This window comes from Physcomitrium patens, chromosome 18, assembly GCF_059467195.1.
Source record: "Physcomitrium patens ecotype Gransden chromosome 18, ASM5946719v1, whole genome shotgun sequence".
NCBI classification, from domain to species: Eukaryota; Viridiplantae; Streptophyta; class Bryopsida; order Funariales; family Funariaceae; genus Physcomitrium; species Physcomitrium patens.
The window spans coordinates 13,310,030-13,326,632 of NC_143427.1; the positions used below are offsets into that span (position 1 = coordinate 13,310,030).

The 16,603-nt window shown below is 36.3% G+C and overlaps 1 protein-coding gene across 3 annotated transcripts; it reads right to left on the minus strand.

Moving 5' to 3' along the window:
* Positions 1-13,233: 13,233 nt before the first annotated feature.
* Positions 13,234-15,922, minus strand: LOC112295492 (uncharacterized). 3 transcript variants are annotated; one of them, XM_073540554.2, is made up of 3 exons: positions 15,171-15,922; positions 13,639-13,686; positions 13,234-13,526 (listed from the first exon to the last, which is right to left on the minus strand). In XM_073540554.2, the coding sequence occupies exon 1, from the start codon at positions 15,676-15,678 to the stop codon at positions 15,484-15,486; it is 195 nt and encodes a 64-aa protein (XP_073396655.1). In that variant the 5' UTR covers positions 15,679-15,922; the 3' UTR covers positions 13,234-13,526; positions 13,639-13,686; positions 15,171-15,483. The 3 variants fall into 3 exon arrangements, with proteins under 3 accessions (XP_073396655.1, XP_073396657.1, XP_073396656.1); XM_073540556.2 differs by lacking the exon at positions 13,639-13,686; XM_073540555.2 differs by lacking the exon at positions 13,639-13,686 and having other exon boundaries at positions 13,234-13,638.
* Positions 15,923-16,603: the final 681 nt, after the last annotated feature.

Sequence of the window (16,603 nt, forward strand, 5' to 3'; positions counted from 1 at the left end):
ATCTGCTTTTGCTTGGACTTATGATGATCTACAAGGTATCCCTGCTGATGTCTGTGAACATCGTATCATATTGGAAGAAAACGCTAAACCGGTATGCTAGAGGCAACATCGCCTTAATTCTAAATATTTTCTTATGGTGTAAGAAGAATTGGACAAGCTTCTTGCGATGGGTTTCATTTACCCAGTACCAAATAGTGAGTGGATTTCTCCAATTGTGATGGTGCCGAAAAAGAATGAAAAAATTTAAATTTGTCAAGATTTCTGGAAACTTAATGCAGCCACCAAGAAAGATTACTTTCCGTTACCATTCATGGATAGTATATTGGACGCCGTCGCCAGTCACGAATGCTAATCGTTTCTCGATGGTTTCTCCAGGTATAATCAAGTTCAAATTGCAAAAGAAGACCAGCTCAAGACAACCTTTACTATGGATTGGAGCACATTTGCTTATCGCGTGATGCCTTTTGGGTTATGTAACGCCCCAGCCACGTTCCAACGCGTGATGACTCAGGCTTTTCAAGACTATCTCTGGATATTTATGGAGATCTTTTTAGATGACTTTTATACATTTAGTACTAAACAAGATCATCTTCATTGTTTAGGCAAATGTTTGGCTCAGTGTGCCAAATTTGGAATATCGTTAAATCCGCAGAAGTGCCAATTTGGTGTTCTGTCCGGAAAATTATTGGGCCATATTTTTTCCAGTTGTGGTATTGCTACGGATCCTGACAAAGTGCAGCATATCATGAACTTGCCCAGATCGGAGACAGTCTCCGGTGTTCGAGGGTTTGTTGGCCATGTCAGTTATTATCGACGATTTATAAGTTCGTTTGCGATTATTTGTCAAGCTTTAACAAACTTACTGAAGAAACCTCTCTCCGATGGTACTAGTCCCCTCTGGACCAAGGAGTGTACCATAGCCTTCAAGGTCTTGAAGTCAAAATTGGTCTCTGCACGAATATTGGTGGCTCCTTGTTGGACAAAGTCATTTCATGTATATGTTGATGCATCCAATGCTGCTATTGGCTCGGTGTTAAGCCAGAATGATGATAAGGGATTAGATCATCCCATATACTATGTCAGTCGATAATTAGTGGCTGTCGAACGCAACTATACTACTACTGAACGAGAGGCGTTGGATATGATATACTCGGTTCAAAAATTTCGGTACTATTTGCTTAGGTATCTATTTGTATTTTATGTGGATCATGATGCTCTCAAATATCTGATTAATAAGCCTCAATTGAGTGGGTACATTGCTCACTGGATCTTACTCCTCCAGGAGTTCAATTTTACGGTGGTTGTCAGACTAGGGAAGCAACATGCGAACGCGGATCATTTATCCCGGTTGTCTGATATTCTCGATAACGAGCCTGTTTCCGATGATCTTCCCAACGCTGCATTATTTGTGGTGGATGTGATATCCCCCGAGTATAGCGAAATTATTCAGTTTCTGACCTTCTATACTTTTCCACCGACTTTCACGGACAAGCTTAAGAAGCGCCTTATTCTGAAGAGTGCCCCATACACGATGATTCGTGATGCTTTGTATAAACAAGGCCGAGATGGTCTTTTACGGTGCTGTATCTTTCCAAGTGAAGTACAGTCGATACTTACCGGTTGTCATTTGGATAGTTGTGGTGGTCATTTCGCGGGCGACAGCATTGCTCGCAAGGCTTTAATGGCTGGATATTGGTGGCCTACAATGTTTTCTGATGCCCACTAGTTCATTCGTCGTTGTGATCCTTGTCAACGAATTGGTCGACCTACGGGTATTTCCGCCATGCCATTAGTACTAATCTTGGCCCAGGTCCTGTTTGAAAAATGGGATATTGATTTTGTTGGTCCCATTGCACCTGCGTCAAAACCTGGTCAAAAGTGGTATATCTTAGTGGCCACAGATTATGTCACCAAATAGACAGAGGCGATTGCTACTCGCACCGATAATGCCAGTACGGTGGCAACTTTTCTGTATGAGAATATTATCACTCGCTTTGGGTGTCCCAAGGAATTGGTCAGCGATCGAGGCACCCATTTCATCAATGCTACCATCGCCGCCTTAATGACCACATATGAGATCAAGCATCGTAAGACCACTCCCTATCATCCTCGTGCCAATGGACAAACGGAAAAGACCAACGGCATTTTGTGCAAAGTCTTGATTAAGACAATTTCAAGGGCCGGTACTGATTGGGAGACCAAACTCTTTGCAGCTTTGTGGGCTTATCGTACCGCCTATAAAGTAACTACCCACTCTACTCTGTTCTAATTAGTTTACGGTCAAGAGGCAATTTTACCTATCGAATTGGAGGTTCCCAGTTTACGTATTACCTTAGACGAACGCCTCAGTGACACCGAGTCATTACACTCTCGGTTGATGAAATTGGAGGAATTGGATGAAATACGGGTTGTCGCTCTATTCCACATAGAAGCCACTCAAAAACGGAGGAAGAGTTACTATGATAGTAAACTACGGCCAAAGTGTTTTATGCCTAATGATTTGATATTGCTGTATGACAGCCGATTCAATCATTTTTTAGGAAAATTTCAAGTTTGCTGGCATGGGCCATATCGCGTAATTGAAGGATTTTCCAATGGGTCTGTTCAATTGGAGGATTTCACGGGCCATCGTTTCAGTACCTGCATTAATGGGAATCGTTTACGGTTATATAATACCTAAAACTCGGGACGGGTTTTATTTCATTTGATGGGAGGGAATTTCGAATGGACTCAGGAGGGACCTAATTATGGTATAAGGCGTAGAGGCGGCTGCAAGGATATTTAGTTATTACTATTGTGTCAGATGCGAAGAAAGTGAGAAATGGATAGTATGGGTACCATGTTGTCGTTTTCATCACTAGGTAATAGAATAGGAGTAGGGCTCCTATTAAGGATTATTCTGTGGTGTTATATTCTGTTGTTGCTTATTTGTGTTTCATTTTAGTGTTTCGGACATACTGGAGAGTCGCATTGACGGTTAGGACCTGTAAGCGTTTGAGTCATGGCGATTGAAAGTACCAAGAGAGCTGTAGACAGAGATGAAAGTGGCCGGAATGTGAGAGCTAAACGCATAGCAAAACCACTGGCTGTGATAATCGTTACCAATATGGAGCTGATGAAGTTAGAAATCTGTTGGACGTAGAGAAAAATAAGGGATTTTTGGACTGCAAAGCTGTTCCAGTTTTTTCAAAATTCAAAGCGTTTATCATCAATTAATGTGTCATTAATGTAGGAATACATTGAGAATTACGACCTCGAGGATGGATCGAGTGTCATTCAAGGGCGAATTATCGGGATTGATGAAACAATTCTGGAAAAGGTGTTGTTTCTTCCCATTGGAGAGATGGCAGTAGGGACTGATGAGTCAAGCGATTTCAGCCCAGATAGATATTTCAAGGGAGGAATGTCATCCTTTGAAAGGAGCCAAGGATGGTGGACTTAGGAGGCGATTACACCAGAATATGTGGAATGGTTGCGGTTCGTGCTGAGGCGGTTAAGATTGTACCGACACCCCACATATGTGTCAAAACGATTATTGTATGCAGCAGTAGGGGCGTTTGAAGGCATGGTGTTCAATTGGACGGCTTACGTAGCTACTCGTATTCATGCGGAGATAGGAGCCAAGTTCAAATTGGGGAAGTTCACATCCTTGCTTTGTTCAAATTATGTGTATGTTGTCATCACGCACACATTGCGTCAACCAACGTCAGAAGAGAAAAACCCTATATCAGTGTCAGCACCTTTGCAGAGAGAACGAAATTTGTTGGCACAGAATCACAATGCAGCGGATGTAATATACGAAATTGGAGAATCAAGTCGTACAGTGGTTCAAGGGGTAGCTCCGGTTATCAAAGCAAGACGGGTTCCAAGTGGTGTTGCGGTGGAAGAGGAGAATCAAGTCCCATTATTGATAGATATCAACCAGTTGGTGTTTCCAGAAGGTTGATTACCTAAAGGAGTATCTCTTAAAAATGTTGTATTGAAGCACATTTCGCAAATATATTGTATGGTACGAGCATTGGATGTAGAAGACAGAAGTAAACGGGATTGGGAGGACAGTAAAAAAAGGATATCGGATCAAAATCGAAAAATTAGAGAGCAAAAACTGAGGATTCAAGAAATTGAAGAAGCCAAGTTGGTCCTGGAGTGGAAATTGGTTCTCCAATATGAGGCTTGGATAAAGGAAAAAGAACAGATTTCACGGATTGTGGAAGGACAATGGGATGAATTGATTCAGAATAGGAAGTCATGGGATTTGGAACGGGAGAAGTTCAAATGCCAGTTGCAAGCGGAAGTGGACAAGACAGAGTTATTGGGGACAGAGAAAGCGTTATTGTGTGACCAATTGAGATGTGAAACGGAAAAAATGAGGTCTGAAATTGAAGTTTTATAAAATGAGGTATCAAAACTGACGGAAGAGTTAACTATGAGGAGCCAATCTCAAGTGTCGATTGAAGATGTCCTAAAAGGGATGAGTCCGCAGCAACATCAGTTGGAACTTCGCTATTCCCAGATCTTGAAACTGGAAGCTCAAGTCCGTGAATTGGGAGAATACAATGAAGATCTTTCAGCCTAGTTGAGAAAGGAGTCGCTTGAAATATTAGAAGAGGATGAAGACGTACCACTAGAGCCAGAATCGATGGAACCAATAACGGATAATGTAGTAATTGATCAATTGGGTGTATCAGATAAATAGAAATTTTGGAGAAGTTTTTTTTAGTTATATATCGGTTCTATGTTTGTGAGGACGCTGCACATATGGGAGTGGGGCTATGTAGAATAAGTAGTTATTTGCTGAATTATAGATACTTAGTTTATAGTGTAAACAGGGATAGATGACTGTTGAAAAGATAGTTCAGTAGGTAAAATGGATGAATAGTTAAGAAAAGCAGTTTTCATTAGAGATGTAGCAGTTGGTATCTTGTGGTAGCATAAGGAGGATGGGAGAGAGGAAGTAAGGGCCAGACTGTGATAGTATGAGCTGGGATAAGCTTAGTGTTGTCTCTTGTTTTTTTGTTTTGTTGTTTAAAGTTCTGAATACTGTGAAAAGAATTCATGGAATAAATCAGGGAAATGATTTATGAGATATTGGGTGTGTAACTGAAGTATTGTGTGATTGAAGGAGAGAAATTTGGAAGTTGTTATGAGATTCTGTGAAGATTGGTTATAACTGGAAGATTATGATCGTGGTTAATTAAAAATTGTATGTGTTCGGACCGAGGAAATCTGGGAAAACAGAAATTGTGTAAAGTCAGATTAATTGAGTAAGATTGGTTATTCCTGGTGTTGGATGGAATTTATGTGTTTTGTATGGACTTTTGAGACAGTGCAAATTCCATTTAGTGGCTATTGGTTAATGAAAGGGTTTCATTAGCAGGAAAAAATCTTGTAGTGTTTCTTCGTTGTTTTAAGTAGTGCGAAATACAGTTAATTGTGTGACCCTAACATATAAGCTCATGCGGTATTCTTTCTCTGTGTTCGAATTCTCCTATACAAGTTTATTCTGATTAGATTAGTTAGAGTAAGTAAAATGACAATCACAAACCTTATGACATTTTGAAGGATCTGGATGCTATTCGGCCTTCTATTTCTATGAAGCAACTTCTAGCGATCGCACCACAGTACCGTTCTACATTGAATTCATCGTTAACATGGCATAGGCAACGCAATAAGGAAATTTGTGAAGTCAGTTTGAACCTTGATCCAAGTGCATCAACCATCGATGTTTTGATTGATGGTGTTATGATCTCGGGTGTTCAGGTGGATGGTGGTTCCAGCGTCAATTTAATGAACGCTGATACAATTGATGCTTTAGATTTGGAACACTTAGTACCCACAACATTGATGTTAAGGATGGCAGATCATAGCCAAGTTAAACTAATGGATATTTTCGGGAGTATTCAAACTATAATTGCTGATATTGCATATGAAATTGACTACATTGTCTTTTGGTTATAACGTTTAACTTTATCACATCCAATTTTATTGGGATGACCGTAGCTTTATCAAGAAAAGGCCAAGAACAATTGGGGTCGGGGTACTTTGACAATTGGTAAGGGCGGAGACAAAATGGTGTTACAAATGTATCCAGTATACTATCACAGGGAGTTTCAATTGCCAGCATCTGAATTGATGTCAGACGATGAGCTTAGCTCCGATGATGATGTAGTAGCACCGATTACGGAGGGGTCCATGGAAGTAGCCCAACACCCTAGAGTGGTGTACGAATGTGGCGGTCGGAGGGAATAGATATATATCCGCCGGATTTGAAAAACTCTGATTATGTTAGTATTGATTGGATGATTAAGTATGATATGCACCATAGAAGTGCTTTGGACATAGGATTCAGTACTTTGCACATGTCGGACTTACCAACTAATTTTTAACTAGTGCAGGGGTTGAAACAAAACATCGTTGTTGTACCTTTATGTCAAAATATCAACTTGGCAACCACAGCAAAGCCTCGGAAAATTAAGGTCTACGAAGGTATTAAGGAAGAGGAGTTGACCTACTGGACAAAAATTTTCTTACATCATAAATCCACTTTTGCTTGGACTTATGAAGATCTAAAAGGTATCCCCGCTGAAGTTTGTGAGCATGGTATTATTTTAGAGGAGCATACTAAATCGATACGATAGAGGCAACATCGCCTTAATCCTAAATATTTCCTCATGGTGAAGGAGGAATTCGACAAGCTTCTTGCAGTTGGTTTTATTTATCCGGTATCGAATAGTGAGTGGGTTTCTCTAATCAACAGGGTGCCAAAAAGAATGAGAAAATCTAAATTTGTTAGGATTTCTGAAAACATAATGCAGCCACCAAGAAAGATTATTTTCCATTACCTTTCAGGGACAGTATGGGTAACTTGTTGTCATTATCACCAGGTAGTAAAAGAATACGAGTGAAGTACCATTTAAAGTCATTTTGTGGTATTGTTTTGGGTTGGTTGGAGTGCCATTTTCTTGTATTTCTTGCATTTTTGAGAGTAGTAGTTCTAGTTAAGCGCTTGATAGAGGGAGCGTCATGGCAATTGAAAGTGCAAAGCAAACTATGGACAAAGAAGACAATGGCCAAAATGTGAAAGCTAAATACGCATCAAAACCACCTTCTATGATAATCGTTACCAATATGGAGCCAATGAAGTTAGATATCTGTTGGACGTTGAGAAGAATAAGAGACTTTCGGAATGCTCAATTGGGCCAAAGAAAATAGTAACTTTATAGAGTTTTGTTAAGTAGTTTTTAAATAAGAATCAATTGTGTGTTTGCGAGGATACTGCACAGATAAGAGTGGGGCTATGTAGAATAGATATTAGTTCATTTCTATAAGATATTGGTAAAAAAGACTAATAATCCATAGAATAGTCAGTTCAGGAGGACAGATGATTGATTTAGTTATTAAAAGTAGTTATATATAGAATTACAATGTTGTATGGCATGATTTGCTATTTGGGAATACATTGGATATCTAGCTGTAGAGAGTGTAGCTTAAATATTTATATTATTCTTGTCTTAGCTTCCAAAATTCCTTTATTTTTGTATAAAACTCCAAATATAATAAAATCCTTTCAAAACATATTTTTCCTGGGAAGGATTTTCATGCTTCAAACTTTAGAAAATCATAACTATTGATTTAACTATTTAGTTTGTTTCAAATTTATAAGATAGGTAGAATTCAACCTTAACTTTTACCACAAAAAAAACCAACTATAAATTCACCTCCGATCTTTTTACATCTAAGAAATCCTAGCAGGCACTCTAAACCCTAATTTACAAGCATCCAAAAAACTATTTTCCTTATATCTCAAAAAAAAAAAAAAAAAACTCCAAATGTCAAAAAAACTTATGCACAAAGTTTATTAATATGAAATTACACATTTCCTGAAATTTTGAGCCAAAACCTTATCAAATTGCTCAAGATATAGCTCAAGAGACAACCACTAATAAATCGGTTTACTTACTACCCTTAGATTGCATGTGCTGACTTCAAAATCCAATAACTCCTTCATGCCAACTTGAAATCCAGTAAGCAGTATGTGAAAAGTATAGCCGCAAAAGTGCTCTCTCCAGTCGCAGTTGGCGATCTTCAATTTCTGTCTGTGTGCACGCGTTATGCCCAAAAGAGTGACAGTAGGTCCAAAACTAACACCTTAACTTTGAGTGCCTATAACTTCTTCATAATAACCCCAAATGACACAAAACTTGCACCAAAACCATAGTCAAAAACCTAAACCTTGTGACCCTAGCCTTCAAAATCCGAATAGCTTCGAGAAACTAACCCTAATCCCTATTATGGCCTCGGGCAGCCTCCTCAAAGCCCATTGGTCATGATTTTTGACCAATAGGAATGGAGATTTTTATTTTTCATCTCCATTCATCTATATTGGTGCCCTAATTACTCCCTTTGCTACCAAAATCCTTCTTCAATCTTTTTTCTTATAAGATTTACATAATGTATGCTCTAAACACCAAATAAAAGAACCAAAATAAGTTTTCAAATATCACCAATGTCTAACAAAGGTGACTCTAAATATTTAGAAGTTACTATCAACCAAAACCAATCTTAAAAGCTACTATCAAAAAAAAAATTAAAATTATACAAATTCTATAGTAATCTTTTTAAACAACCTCTTCTCAAAGTAATAATCAAATTATATTCTACAACCAACTAAAATCTACTAATATGGCTCTCACCATATTACTTAATGAATTATATATTAAGTACATAATTACATTATTTTCATATAGTAGCCGAACAACAACACGACAATGATTAGAATCTGGAAATCAGGAAGAATTATATAGGAGTTGTAGAAGTTTGTTGGGGGAACAGATTGTGATAGTCATGAGCCGAGGTAAGCTTGGTGTTATCTCTTTGTTTCTTTGTTTTCTTTGTTGTTGAAGAGTAATGGATAGTTTTTGAATACTGAGAAGTGAGTCTATGGAATAAATCAAAGATTGATTTATGAGTTATTGATTATGTAATTGGAGTATTAAGTGATTGAATTATATGAGGAGTTATTGAAAGATTATGATTGTTGTTTATTGAGAGTTGTGTGTGTTTGGACAAAGGAAGTTGGTGATTATAAAAACTCTATGAATTCAGATTGGTTGGAGTGAAATCTGTTATTCTTGGTATTGGATGGAAATTATTATGTTTTAAGCAGTCTTTCGAGACTGCAAGGTTGCACATTGTTGTTATCAGTTGATGAAGGAGTATTGTTACTGGGAGAAAACATCGTAATGTTTCTTAGTATTTTAGTGGTTTGAAATGCAGTTAATTGTGTGACCTTAATAAGTAAAACTTATGCACTTAGTCTTTCCCTGTGTTCGAATGCCCCTATACAGGTTTATTTTGAAAAGAATTGTAGAATAAGTAAAACGATAATCACAATATATGTATATATTCTTTATTTTTCTAATCTATCTTATTTTATCTTGATTATGGTCCTATAAAGTAAGTAGAAGTCCACTTTATAAAAAGATAGTATTTTTGTTTTTAGTTTTACTATATTTTGACTATTATTTATATTTATATGATAATTTTTTATAATATTTTAAAATAAGATCTTCTATAATTTAATATTTCTTCATTCTTTCACCTATTAAATATTGTTGTATTGTAATACAATTATATGGTGAAAATATAATCAAAAATAAATTTCTAAATAATATTTAATTATCTTGATTCAATAATAATTCAAGACATTTAAAGTTAAGTAAGGTTTTTATGATATTTGTAGATCTATTAGCTAGATTAAGGTAAAATTTGGCATAATATTAGAAGACTTAAAGATCAAGCTATATATTAATTTTGAGCTTAAGTTAATAGTTAAAGAAGAAAAATTGCTACTAGAACATCTCCATCAACTTTTGAATTAGAAGTCAAGTGAAATCAGTGCGATTTTTTGGAAATTTTTCACAATTTGTAAGTTGGATTGGAATGAATTTTTTTAAGTATGTAGAAGTCTTATATTGGTATTTATGTAATTTTTTTTGCATCAAGTGGATGGTCAAATTAAGAGTTATAACTTCTTGAAGCTCATTGATTAGGATTAGGGCTTGTAAAGAGAAATCGTAATTTTCTAATTATAAAAGTAATAAAGCAATTGGAGTTTATATATAATTGTAATTATTAAGAAGATTATTTTTGAGCACTTTATATTAGCTTTAAGTACTTTTAAATTGAAATTCGAATTCCATTATTTTTATATGGATAAAACCTATTAGGATTTCTTAGATATTTCTAAAACATAATTTTATCTTTCACAGTTAGGTGTCTAGTGCATTCTCAAATAAGACAATACATAATATGATATCATATTATAAGAAGATATTATAATCTTAACTTTTCTTGTGGTTTCATCTAAAATTCTAATAGTCAAGTAAAAATACATAAATCTAATATATACAAATGCTTACTAATAGGTGCAAAAGCTTTCATTACTACAACAAAAGAATGATCATTTTTTTATTTTATATATATCATTTTTATTTTTAATAATAAAAAGATACCAAGTAGTATTCATAGCTAGTATCAAGATTTTTAAGCTATTTTTGAAAAAAAAAAAAATAATAATACAAATATTCTTCCAAAGCATTCATCCTAAGATTATTCAATTGATTTTCAAGAAGGAACTCAACCACTATTTGAATCAATCTATAGCTTATTGCCACAAACATATATATTTATTCCAATAATTACTTATATGATTAGGTAGAAGTAGGTAAATATAGATCAATTTCATCAATTCTTTTAGAGTAACTTTTTAGAAGCTTTATAGACATAGTTTTGACTTTAGATGTATTTGTAGGTTAGAAACTTAGCCAACAACTTAACCACATATTGGTAGCTTGTGGAACAAGTTAACTCCATATAGTAGCTTGTGAAATAAGCTAATTATGTGGTACATACATGGATAACTTATCTTGCAAGTTAAGACATGTGGCTAGCAAAGTCAACACATATTTCTAATTAGGTTGCTTTATAATTATTTCTATTCAAAGATCCACGTATATCACAAATATAGTATTGTGATATGTATTCATATTGATAAGTCCATCCAATAGTCCACAATAGTGATGTTGATTTTAAAATAAAAATAAATCAATCAACCATAAATATTTCTATATCTCCTCTATTCTCATAAAAAATCAAGAAGAATGTATTGAAAATTTCCTTATATAAGATTCTATTGCACATGATGATAATTGAAAACTTATAAGGAGCAAAATGAAGTCAAATTGAGTTATTTTTCTTTCAAGGGCTTTCTGCAAAGTGACAATTTTTAAAATCATAATATACTTTAAAATATTAAGCATTCCATTGAGTTCACAAATACTCTATCAAGCATGACAACTTAATACTATTAACAATAAATAAGGAGATATGTAGTAATATATAGCCTTGACATACTATCATATATGATGTTGATTACATTGTACAAAGTAAGAAAAAGAGGTTTAATTATGAATATTAAATCAAATAAGAGAATAAAAAGATTTCAAATATCTACTTGATTTAATTAAAAATAGGATAATATAAAACAAAACTTAAAGAAGAAACCTAATAAAGTAAATTATTTCACAAAATTAAAAACAGAAGATTTATAGAAAGAAAAATTTATGCATCATGTACTTTCGTATTTGAAAGTAATATAATATATAAAAATAATATAAAATATTATAAAATTTTAGATTTTAATTAAAAATAAAATAAAATAAAATAAAATATTTATCTAATTTATTTAAGTTTATAGTTTAAATTTTGTAATTAAAGTTAGAAATTGTAAGATTTAAGAAGAAAGAATTTAAAGTGGCTTTGATGTCAAAAATATAATATTTTGATTCCTAAGCCATTCCATGTGGATAGATAAGGTGAGTGATAGAGGACTTTATTTCGATTGGTTGAAAGTTATGTTCAATGGGCTTTGAGATGTTACTTGGGACCACACTAGAATTTGGGACCACTTTAGGGCAACTCATTTGAGGCAAGGCAATCTATTTGAAGTTTAGAGTTTGGATTCAAAAAGCTTGTATTTTGGACTAAAAGTTAGATTTAAAAAAATATATGATTTAGAGTTTTAATGAGAGAGATATGGTTATTTACGGATGTAAGTTTGATACCTACTATTATTCTTTTAAGTATAAGAGAGTTGTAAGAAGGCATTCAATAATCAAAAAGTAAAATTTGAAATTTGAATTGAAGAATTACATTAAATATAAAGAAATTAATATATATCAATTTGAAATAAAGAAAAAAGAACTCTAGAAAGTTAATACTTAAAAATTAGAATTTGTAAGTAAATTCTTTTCATAGAGGTTTTGATTTGAGCCATATCTTGAGTTTTTGAATGAAATTTTGGCTCAAAATTTCCATAAGTATACAAGACTATGTTAAGAAGTTTTATATAAAAAATTTATAGTATTTGAATGTTGGATTTTTGAGATATGGTGGATTTAGTGCTCAGATGCTTAAAATTTGACATGTTTAGCACCTACTAGAAATGAGGCAATATCTTAAGACTTGTAATGAATTTATTGTTGATTTTTGTGTAAAAATAGTCAAGTATATGAGTTAACTTGCAGAGAATTTTGAATCCCCTTAGATAGTTAGATTGTAAGTTATTATGTGTTGCATATATGGAAAGAATCTCTATAGGAGTAGAAGTGATGTTAAGATATCTAGTCACATATTAGGTACTTTTATGCATCATAAACTTCTATACTTGATATAATTGTCTTCTTGAAGACAAGCTATAAATAATATTTGTGTTTTAAAAACTTGTTTGAGCAATTAGTAGTAGCTAAAGGCCTAGCACTTTCTTGAAACAAACTCTCTTTACAACAACAATGCTCTACTACTATGTTTTCTACAATAGAAAAGAAGTAGAACTTTAGAACTGTTCAAGCTCTGTTTGTAAAGGTGATTACATCATGATAAGAAATTACCTCACAAATGGTATGAACTCCCTGCATTCTTGAATGTGCATCTTAAAAAAGCAACACTGGTCAAAGGGAGACATATCCATAATAGATTTGAGTGAATTGAGTCGCAGCAAGTCCACAAATTCTCTGTATGGTCCAAAGAATCTTGGTGACATGTACTAGCAAAACCATCCGTATGGGCAGCATCACCATCCCTCACAATACTCGCTGCTTCAATCGAAGCCACTGGGGCTGCAGCTGTCAAGGTAACCCAGATTTCGGACTCTTTTGCTAGGAAGCTCAACGGTTCATGTAAAACTCAATGCGCAGTGAATTGCCAATTTTGGTTTACATCATAAATATAACATTCATGTCACTCTCACGTATAATCAGGTGAAAGAGACGCACATTTTTGTTTGAAATCTCCTAGGGCTGAAAGCGGATCAATGGATAAGTTGTATACTAGATCAAGGCCATTGACAATGAAAACAAAGGTACAATATTCACACAAGAAGTCTTGGCAATATGATTCGTTCATAAGGCCAAACAGTCGCATTCGGCATCAACATCGTCATCTTCTGGACACCTGTCCTGTGTAGACTGCGAAAAGCATCATCATCAGCACAAAAGAACTAGAATAACCACTCACCTACAAATTTATGTCCTTGACAAAATGTGTACTTCTGATGAAGAAACGGTCGTGCTCCTTTACCTTGATATAGTTCATACTTAGTTAGGAGCTGTGCATTGCGATGAGTTTCTGCATCAAATCGTTCTTTCAGTTCCACTTCGTGGAACAATGTTCTTCTTAACATCATTGTGATATATTCCAATATGGTTTGGACTTACTCTTTTCTCCGCTCCAGCTGAACAAAACGAACAGAAGTACGTATATTACTGAACAAACAGGCATGATGAACCACACAAGGCCGAAAAGTAGTATACATGAGAATCACTGTATTCAAGCCTACTATCTCTTTGATACTTTGGTATCTCTCGATGGACTGAAAAATTTATATCTCCGTACCTGGTCTGATTCTTGTGTAAACTCTAGTCAAAATTGTTTTGAAAAACTGAAATTAGCATACCTCTTCTCGTTCCGCATCTTTCGCAACTTCGGCTCTTTACAGTTAGAAATGACTAAGAGGCTGCAATTCTATCCAAACTTAGTATGGGTGGAAACACCTGTTTAACATGGAAACAACTTTACACAATTACATGCAACGTCAACGGGCCTTCGAGTACTCACCAGCACCTACTATGCACACGGTGCTATTCTTCAAGCCAAAATGATCTACTAAGATCAGTTGCCATCATATAATAAAACACGCCAAGGCTACAAAACACGCATCGCACAGCCATCGACAATATCACATAGGACTAAAGTAAAATCTACCATATGATCACCTCCTCAGCAAACACCATGCATCTTGTCCATGGAGTCAAATCTTCTAGTCCACACTTTCTTCGCCCTCTCAATAGAGCCGTCGTTTAAGTCACTTCATTACTTACGACATACGTCATGCCTGACAACAAATCTGTGGTGATAAAACACACAACAGCAGGCAGATTACACTGCTGCTCCTGTGGGCATTATGGTTACAGTCAGTTCACTATTTCTTGGAAGAATATAAGTGGGCAGATTTCTAAGTTCCACGGCAAAAATCATAGAAAATGTGCTGACATCTCTCACAAGAAAGGAAATGGACGCAAGAGAGTGAAGTATTTCAGGTTGAAATTATGCAGACATGTTCGATTCTGCCAGATATGTAAAAAGTTCATGTAAAGAATAATCAATAAGCAAGAATCGTGTTCGGGCATGTCTACAACTAACTTGTCAGAGAAATATCATGCGATACGGTGCAATAACTGTCCCTTGAAATGAGATTGTCACAGAGATACGTGTTCCAGACCATACATTGCATACATAGTTCACGATCCGGGCATGATCATCAAAGCCACGAGGTAATCAAGCGGAGCAGACGACACAAAAGGAGCATCCTTGCGATAATGCGCAACTATAATTTCCTCGCTGTATGTACTTTTCAAATCAATCATAGCAACGAGTAACTGCACATAAAATTTCAAAAGTAATAAAAATACTTCCCTCACGGTAAAAGTCCTGAAATTTCTGTATGGTGAGAGGGAAAACAAATTCTTCGTTTCAATTGGAAATGAATAATCCGATAGCTTAGATCTAAGAGTGCAAATATAAGCACAGAAACTACCCTAAAGACTTAATACATTTTCATGAGTACTTCGGCTACAGTTACGATCGCCTAGAAAACTGCATCGTGCAACTCCAGGTTCTCGTTCCCACTCCAGTCACCCGCTGCAGCTCACCGCCACAAAAGTCCACTTTACGATCTTCATGGATCGTTATTACATCTGAGAAATACTCTTCATTACCTCTGTAAAAAGCACCTCGCCCTCTAGTTCTTCCTAAAACCCAATCCATCGGCCATTCCCCTGTTCGCCAACACGGAGACGCTCCGCTTCACGTCGACCGAAATCTTTCCATCAGATCCAACAACAACAGCTTTCTCCTTCCTCCATCTTACAACAACTTAGCAGCAACGAAGGCAACGACGCAGCCAACAACCGGCGCAACCATGGTTGGCACGACTGAGCCGACGCCGGAATCCTGCCCTGCGGGAGCAGGGGCCTGGGCCTGGGCCATGGCAGAGGATGCCATGGTAGAAACTACGACAACAGCAACGACGGCAGCCCTCTTCACAGCTGAGAAAGCCATTTCAAAAACTCTGCAGAATCAAGCACCTAATCGATGAAGCTTTAAAGAATGAGTGCTGCGGAAAGCGGAAATCGAGTAAGCGAAGTGCAGAAGTTTGAAGCTCGATCAATGCACGAGTGCAGCGGAAGACGGCAGAGAGATGTCAGAGAGACGCTCGATAGATCTCGGTGCTGCTGAGCAATACAGTACGCGAGAAGGGAATCAGCGACGAAGTGAGAATGCCAAGTGCTTGGGTAGAGAGAGGCTTTAGTAAACAGGGAGTGGGGGGGGGGGGGGGGGGGGGGGACGGGTTTCGGGCGCGAGGATCCGAGCCCATTTGATGCCGCAGTTACCAGGTGGGAAGGGGAAGGGGAAGAGCCAGATCCCCCACACCCGCGGGGGGCTTAGCAAGCCGCCTCCCATCCTCGCCCGTTCCGGATCCTTTTCCCCACAATCGGCATTCTTTTGCTCTCCAGCTTCCAATTTTGTTCCCCACCCCCACCAACTTGTTCCCAGCTCCCATGCGAACCTTGTCAACATTGTACCAACTCTTGAGGAACAGGTTCCCCAAGCTCAGCACTCACTTCGCATTCCGCTCACCGTAACAACTGCAGCTTATTTCTAAGACTCTTTGCATTAACCCAAAACCCAGGATATTGTTAGTATGATGCTACAACAAATTTTAATAAATTTGTACTTTATTACGACAAGTGCCATTGATCTGAGTTGCATTGTGTCACTCGATGTAGATCCAAGAGATGGAATTTATTCTGTTTATTCCACACACACATTCACATGCATACACACACACATATATATATATATATATATATACATATTGTCAACAGCAATGAAGCTCTCTCTGAAACGACATTGTAGAAGATAACCAGTCCTTCCACGAAAAACTTAAAATAATACGTCGGCAATTTTTGTTTTCTATGCTCGA

What these genes read in the sequence shown, in the direction of transcription:
- LOC112295492 (XM_073540556.2), bottom strand. Translation starts at nt 15,678, where the DNA reads ATGGCTTTCTCAGCTGTGAAGAGGGCTGCCGTCGTTGCTGTTGTCGTA.